This window comes from Lactuca virosa, chromosome 6 (genome assembly GCF_052849685.1).
Source record: "Lactuca virosa cultivar CGN04683 chromosome 6, Lactuca_virosa_CGN04683_v6, whole genome shotgun sequence".
In the NCBI taxonomy this organism is placed as follows: domain Eukaryota; kingdom Viridiplantae; phylum Streptophyta; class Magnoliopsida; order Asterales; family Asteraceae; genus Lactuca; species Lactuca virosa.
The window spans coordinates 9940049-9947960 of record NC_136431.1 but is presented as its reverse complement, the minus strand read 5'-3'; the positions used below and the strand labels follow the sequence as shown (position 1 = coordinate 9947960).

Sequence of the window (7912 nt, the reverse complement as noted above, 5' to 3'; positions counted from 1 at the left end):
AGATTGCTTATGGATAGTTGGAAGTATAGCAATGGATGGACCATATTGACATTATTATGAATAGACATGATTATTTTAACAATGAGTTGTCATATGGCGAATATGGATATGTTTCCATAATGGGAGTTGGATATCAAGAATCTATGAGAAAGTTAGAAACTTTTATGCAAGAAGGATGTTCAAAGGAATATGCTTTGAATTTGAGACTTCGGGTCTATGGAATTGTCTTGTAACAATCTCCAATGGAATGTTTTGTAATTGACAAAGTATCTGTAACTTGTGTACATAGTCATTACAAAAGGATCTTTGCATAATAGTTTAGAACTAACACATTCTAATAGTGACAAGAATTTGGTATTCTTACACTTAAAGATTTGGAATTGTGAAATGAGTTTAATTGGAAATCAAATTGATTTATTTCACAAAATAAGGACCATAGGTAAACATAGTGTGCATGCTTGGAGCATGGGATAACTATTGTTTTAATTCAAGTATTAGTTGATAAATCAAAACAATATACAATGAATAATGAGTAATCAATATGGTGATTAAATAAAAGGTGTTTTATTTACGCTCACAAGTTTTGGGGCCATATTGGATTAGTATTATCTTGTGTTTCACTTTGCATGTTTTGACTTCCAGAATAATAAAATTATAATTATTATTATTATTCAAACTATCCACAGTCGATCATACGTTGGAAGTAAGTATGAAATAAGACTGTCATGAGTTGGCTTGTAGATTGTCTAAGGAGTTAGACATAGCAAAAGTGTGATACACCGTTCAAGAGTGCTCCTGAAATAAGATTTGAGTATTGGATTCAACCCGCCCTCACTTGAATCACTTCATGGAATTTATCACGAGTGATCATGAGGCGATAATATCATATAAGTCTTCAAACCAAGATATATAAGTTGTTGACTACGAGTTGGTTATGCATTGATGGCACGAAAATGCATCAGTAACTTGATGTCATAAAACGTGTCGTTGTGCATGATTTGATGAGTAGTTAGTACAAGCATATAATGTCGAAGTTTATCTTTTCCCTTTTATCCTAAAAGGATTAAAAGCGATATCTTGGGCCCCTTGATGATTCTGTTTTGACTTATGTGTCGTCCCAGTCAGAACTAAATTGATGTGTTCAGTTATGTTTCATGTCAAACGAATCGGAAATCAGGAAACAAACTGTTGGACGATAAGTATGACATTGTTCCATGTATTTGTCCAGCTGATATCTTGAAAACAGAGGATTATATGATCACTTATCTAAAGGATGCGTCACTGACTGGGTCAGAGTTGACAACGACTTTTGAAAGCTTACGATTGCTAAGTCGGATTCTGAAGTTACATTGGCAACTATAGTTATTAGACTTATCCAAGTGAGAGACTATTGGATTTGGTGTCTAAGCCCATCACTATAGCTGCTATGTACTTGACCCGATTATAGCATGGTCCCTTTTTGGGTTGCCTTCACCAGTGCAATTTGATAGGAAGGATTTTTGAGAATAAGGTTATTTGTCACTTATTAATATATTACAAGTATAATATATTAATATTATTTAATTAGTATTGATCAAGAATTAATTTGGAATTAATTTTGTGATCAAAAGAGATTAAATATGTGGGGATTGATTATGTAAATCAATGATTCTTGTAATGTGGGCTAATGATCCATGACTATATGGTTGGGCTAAACCAATAAGATAATCCATGGATACTCCATGGAGGTTAACCCATGGAGCATAAGAATATGAAAGGCATGGAGCATTAGGGTTTACAAAGTGTAACCCTAGTTTGCCACATTATAAATAGTGCCCATATAAGCCAAAATCGGCTATACACTCTTTGGAGTCAAGTAACTTATTCTCCTAAAACCTCCTCTTGCATTTTGGTGTTTGTGAACCAATAGAGGCATCACAATTGAGGTGCTCAAGCTTTCAAAGGTCAAGAACTCTACCCTACTCAAGAGGTAAGCATCCAAACTAAGTTTTATATTATATAGCTTCAATTGTATGCTAGCTAGGGACTTGTGCGTTCGCAGATGGCTTGGTGAAATCGCAGATGGCTTAATCCATCTGCAATTTTGATGGCTATTTTTGTAATTTGGATTTTTTTTGGTTATTTTTACAAAGTAATTAACTATTTTGGTTATATTTGTAATTTTCTCATAAGAATATGTATCTTGTATTACTATTTTTTATTGTAGCAGTGGACAGATTTCCAAGAGAACTTCACAAATACAAGAGTCATATCGTGGATGTTAATTAAAAGTATTAGTTACACAAGAAATAAATGGTAACATGTATCTATTGTACATTAATATTATTGTGGGGGGAATCTTCGGAAAAGTTCTAAAATTTTAGGTCAGTTTATGATTTAGCCCTAAATTAAATTTCATTAATGAAAAAAGATAGGAAATTGGCTATTGTAATCACTTTTACCCCTTTTCACCTTTTCAGCCGATTATTGCTGATGTGTCGTGCCAAATAGATTGATGGGCTGACATGGCATCTAAGGTAGCTTTCCCTTCCTTTACAAAGTAAAAAAATTAGAATGTTGGGTAAAATAGGGCGGATGAGGAGTCGAACACTTGACCTCCCATTCACAAACTGAACAACTTAGCATGTGACCTAGACGCACATGTTGATATTAGTTCTTCAAATATATTTATAAAGTCTTAAGACCCCTATGGCCCCCATCAACGACACATTAAATATGGTATCATTTGCAACCTTGAGAGAGACAGCCGACGAATAACCTCCTCCATCGTTCAAACAATCACATCTGCGTCACAAGCAACAAATTAAGCGATTTAAACCTAGAATTTCAACACCTGAATCTGTAAATTTATATCTAAGGTGAGGGTTAATGAGAGTGAGACTGATTTTCGGGGTAGAGAGGGAAAGAGGGTTTGTAATGCTGATATTGAGTCTGAGTTGTTTCTGATGAGCGATTCAGTTCAAGTTATGCTAAAATGACAGCATTTGCATTCTTTCTCCGCCTCCATTGACGCCATCTGCATTCTTTTTTTTAATGAGTTTAAGGTTTGATGGTAATGGTTAGTGGTGGTCAGGTGGTCGACCTTCAAACCAAAACAAATTTTTCAATGGTGAAGATGTAGTGGTGGTTGCCGAATTTGTCGTCGGAGTCCACTACAGAGTTGAGATTAAAGAATCGGATGTTGGAGAAAGACCGAGGGAAGAAGAAAGGTTAGAGGGGAATATTCTAGGCCATTTATAAATAATTTCTTAAGACTTTATAAATACGTTAAAGAAACAATATCAATAAATGCTTCTAGTTCACATGGTAATGTGTCTGGTTCATGAGTGGGTAGTCAAGGGTTCGAGTCCCCTTGTCTTTTTTTGCCCTAAAAATCCAATTTTTTTTACTTTGTTAATGAAAGGCATGCCACCTCATATGCCACGTCCGCCCAACAATCCAATTGGCAACCCACCTCAGTATGTAACTGAGGTGAAATGGTAAAAAGGTGAAATGGTTAACCTGTTGAAATGGTAAAAAGGGATAAAAGTGCAATAGCCAGTTTTTTGTCTTTTTTCATTAATGAAATTTAATTTAGGAGTAGATCATAAACTGACCCAAAGTTTTAGGACTTTTCTGAAGATTTCTCTTATTGTGGGTAAACCTAATATTTATGTTTTCTCTAAGGCTTTATCCATCCGCTTGAGTGCATAGAAGACTATTTTTTAACGACAACATGACTGGTTACAGATTAGTATTAATATTTCAGTTCTTGTTAGCACCAAGGATCGAACCGTGACATCTTCATTCTCCCAAACTAATAGGATATACCTCTACCAATTGGGCTATTCTCAATTGAAACTAAGAGGCTATGCCTCTACCAATTGGGCTATGGCAGCACATAGAAGACTCTTGAAACATAATTTTAAGATTGGTGGGACAAGAACCTATCAATGAACTTCTATTTATAAATTTTTTATGATGATACTCTTTGCATATGCTTTGAATTAGGAAAATGTAAGAGACCACCAAACAAGATGATTGTGGATTCCTCAATCCAAAGAACACTAAAATTGATCCATATGGATCTATATGGACCTTCCAGGGTTAAGAACGTCAACAAGATGAAATATGTTTTGTGATAATATAGTTTAACAGTATATGTAAGTTGGATCGGCAAGAAAAATATTCTATTGCAAAATAACTATATGAGCGATTAGCGATGCATCTTTTCATAAAATTTAGCAATGAATATTCCTCGATGCTTCTGTCACAAAATTTCGTCATATTTATTGTTTTTTTGTCAAATATTGGGTTCATTTTTATGTCAATAAAACTGACTAACATGTGACAGGACAATATGTCAATTATATGTTTTTAACACGTGGTTGAAGTGGTGATAAAATCACTGTTTTTAAGTGTACTGGGAAGTTATATATAGTTTCTCTTAAGGCTCCAACATGAAATACTAAAAGATTTTTGCACTATTTCCATTCAAAATCAAATGAATTGACCAAAATTTTATTTAAAATAATATGCATCAAACTGTGATTACAAGTTAGCTTAAAAATACAAATAACATCACACGGTGATAATGTTGATACACATGCAATACCCACTACTCACCCTCTTCTTACAGGAAATACCAGCAAAACGTTGCTACAGTTCTTGTATGCCATGCATGAAAAGAGTACTGTTCGTTCCCCTAAGTTTGTGCTCGGACCAGGGGAGAGTTGAGTGGGGAATATTGAGGTGACATGATATCTTCCAGCCTACGTGAAGATAACTTGAGGTGAAGGTTGTTTTGCCAACACTGTTTCTTGCTCTTGGTCTTGATCTCGAACAACTTGTTTTTGAGCACAAACGATTTGATTCTACGTACAGCAATTGTAACAGTCTCATCATCCATGTTAGCAAAACAGACACGAAACCAGCCAGGCTCAGAGCAGTGGAAAGACGAGCCAGGTGAGACATTGAGTTTGATTTCGTTTATTATGATACGCCAGAACGTCATTTCAGAGTCAAAAGTTGCATCCTTTAAGAAACGACGCAAGTCCATCCAGAAGAAAAGTCCGGCATTGCTCTTCAAGCTGCCTATCCCAACTTGGGCTAGCTCCCGGGTGAACAGATCGTGCCTGTTGGCAAGCCTATTCCTGCTTTCATTAATGAAATTCTCAACAAAATCATCGTCTGATAGCATTGAAGCGATCATGTGTTGGGTTTGAGTCGAGACAAGCCCAAAGCTCGACATTTTACGTGCAATACTCACGACAGTATCATTGTAGGAGTAGATGATTCCAACTCTGAATCCAGGGAATCCCATGTCTTTTGAGAGACTATAAACAATGTGAATGAGATCATGATTACAGATCGTGGGGGATTCTTCAAGGATCTCGGCTATGCTGATGAATTCGTTGTCTTTGGTCACTGTGCCAGCATAGATTTCGTCACAGATGAGATGGATGTTTTTGTCATTAACAAAAGTGACAAGTGTTTTTAGGGTTTCCTTATCGAAGAAAGTGCCCAAAGGGTTGGATGGGTTGGTTATGAGTAATCCTTTGACCTTGATGTTCGACTCTTTCGCTTTCTCATAAGCTTCCTCGAGGGCAGCAAGGCTGACCTTAAAGTTGTTCCAGCTTCCACAAACAACAGGTAAAAGCTCGACTCCAGTCCTCCATCTTAAGTCACGGTCAAATCTACAAAAATGAATACATGATGTTCGGTAAATATATATTATTATTAAAATTATTAAAATAGGATGTACGTAACAATCAAAAGGTTAAAGTTTACTTCTGTATTTTCAAATATAAATATTAAAAATGTCATTTTAGATATCCAAAAAAGAATTTATTAACCATAAATCATATAAAAAGATAAACTAGCTCAAGAGTTGATTTATGTTTAAAATTATTAAATTTCTTATGAAGTACTTGGTCCACAAAATAAATACATATTAATTTAATTTGGAACTGAAAGTTACATGTTTAATTTTAAGTTGGAACTGAAAGTTACATGCTTGACTTTTTCGTTTATTTTTTAACTGCAACTATTGTTTTGTGATACATGAAAAAAAAAATTTTAAAAAGTTAAACCATGTATCATATTGTTTATAAATCATGTTTTGACAATTTACATATTTGATAATTGCTATTAAATGGTTTAATCTCCTAACAGATTACTAAAGAAGCATGAATAAATGGAGAGCGAAAATTTCACTACAATAATGGATGAAACCCTTTATAAATTACATAAATATGTAAAATTCGAAACTCTAGAAAGAGTAAATATTTTAGTTTCATTGTTGCTTTTTTCCTCAAAACACTAGAATATGATATACTATATGATCTTCAACTAAGGTTATCGTATTTTTCATTAGAAAAATAACACTTGAAATTTCTAGGATCATTCATTAGGCGATACTATATATAGCTTTTTCTTTAATTAAATTATAACAAGTATAACGATTAGATGATAAAAAAACAATTATCACAAAACGATGGTAAAAAAGGTGAAAGGAGTGTATATATACCCTGGATAATAAGGGGTGGGCACCAAGAAGGCTTCACCAGGGTTAGCCAAGCAAAACGCCAGAGTCTCATGAGCTCCAGTGGCTCCACCGCTCATCACAATCCGATTAGGGTCAAACCTAACACGGCTTCCTCTAACTCGGCTCATGAAATTAGCAATTGCCATTCTGAACTTGGGCAAGCCATGATAATCTTGAAAAATGGCAATTTCCCTGAAATCAAAACCTCCTTCAGGTGTGCATATAGAGGCTTCAGGGTGTTTCTCGATCCATTCTTGAATCAAATCAAAGCAAAGCCGGTTCTCAGCAAGACCCATCTGGATAACACCGGTGGGATTGTTTTGAGGGTGGTAAGGATTGGCGTCGTACGCCTTCCAGCCATCAAAATACGGGGAGTTTTCACCGTGGCCATCGTTGGTTGCAATCTTGGATAAGAACTTTTGGCTGTTGTTCAATGCAACCTCCATATTTATTGAGCTTACTTAGAGAAATGGAGGTTGAATGAAGGTGGTGTTTGAGGTTGAGAACTAGACGAATGGGGTTGGATATATATATAGAGGGGAAAGAGAAAAAATAGAAAGATCAAATTAAAAAGAAGATAGAGTACTCGTTACCATGCATGAAGTTTCCTTTTAGTTGTGGGCCATTTTTTGCAAATTAAGTGAGTTGGGGCTGCATTAGTTGTTGGCTTCCTCATGTTCCTTCCGTAGAAACAAACGGTGGTTGATTTTTGTAGTTATTCGCATTAAAATATGTTCAATGGTTTTTAGGACAAATAGTTTAGCATGTCACTGATAATAATTTGATGAAAACCTGTAGAATATTTCCTCACCAAATTCCAGGTTTACATAATACTTAATAGACAGTCACAAATTACACAAGTTTCACGGAAGTGGGGACAATTTTCCAAAAAATATATTCTACATTATTAGGAAATCTTCATATTTGTTTCCAAACGGATTTTATGCTATTTAGATTACTTTTGAGGGTGTCAAATATATTCAGATAAACGCAATTAGACATTATCATATCCTGAAATTTAGGTCTAAATCTGCAATCAGTCGTTTCACCGCGAGCCTCTTTGTAGCTTGATATGTTGAGCTTTGATGCATATTTTTTTTATAAATATATAGTTTCATTACAATTACAATAAGATATGAGATAGTATTTTACTCCAAGTGCTATAAATCTCGAACGAATCTTAAAGTACAAACCGTAACCCTAATTAATACATCTGAAAAACTGAAAATGTGTATTAAACGTTTGTAAACGAAACAAATACTCTAGCACCATAGTACATGTTCACCTGAGTCCGAAAATATAAAGAACGTCCAAAACAGAGTTTGTATGCAAAAGATCCGGTTGTTTTAAGAAACATAACCAGTATAACATTGATTTTGCCTGATT

General features: G+C 34.8%; 1 protein-coding gene across 1 annotated transcript; it reads right to left on the bottom strand.

The window, feature by feature from the left end:
• Positions 1 to 4472: 4472 nt before the first annotated feature.
• LOC145119180 (1-aminocyclopropane-1-carboxylate synthase-like) lies at positions 4473 to 7050 on the bottom strand. The gene is made up of 2 exons (XM_079054803.1): positions 6509 to 7050; positions 4473 to 5675 (listed from the first exon to the last, which is right to left on the bottom strand). Exons 1-2 carry the CDS (start codon positions 6970 to 6972, stop codon positions 4685 to 4687), a joined length of 1455 nt encoding a protein of 484 aa, XP_078910929.1. The 5' UTR covers positions 6973 to 7050; the 3' UTR covers positions 4473 to 4684.
• Positions 7051 to 7912: the final 862 nt, after the last annotated feature.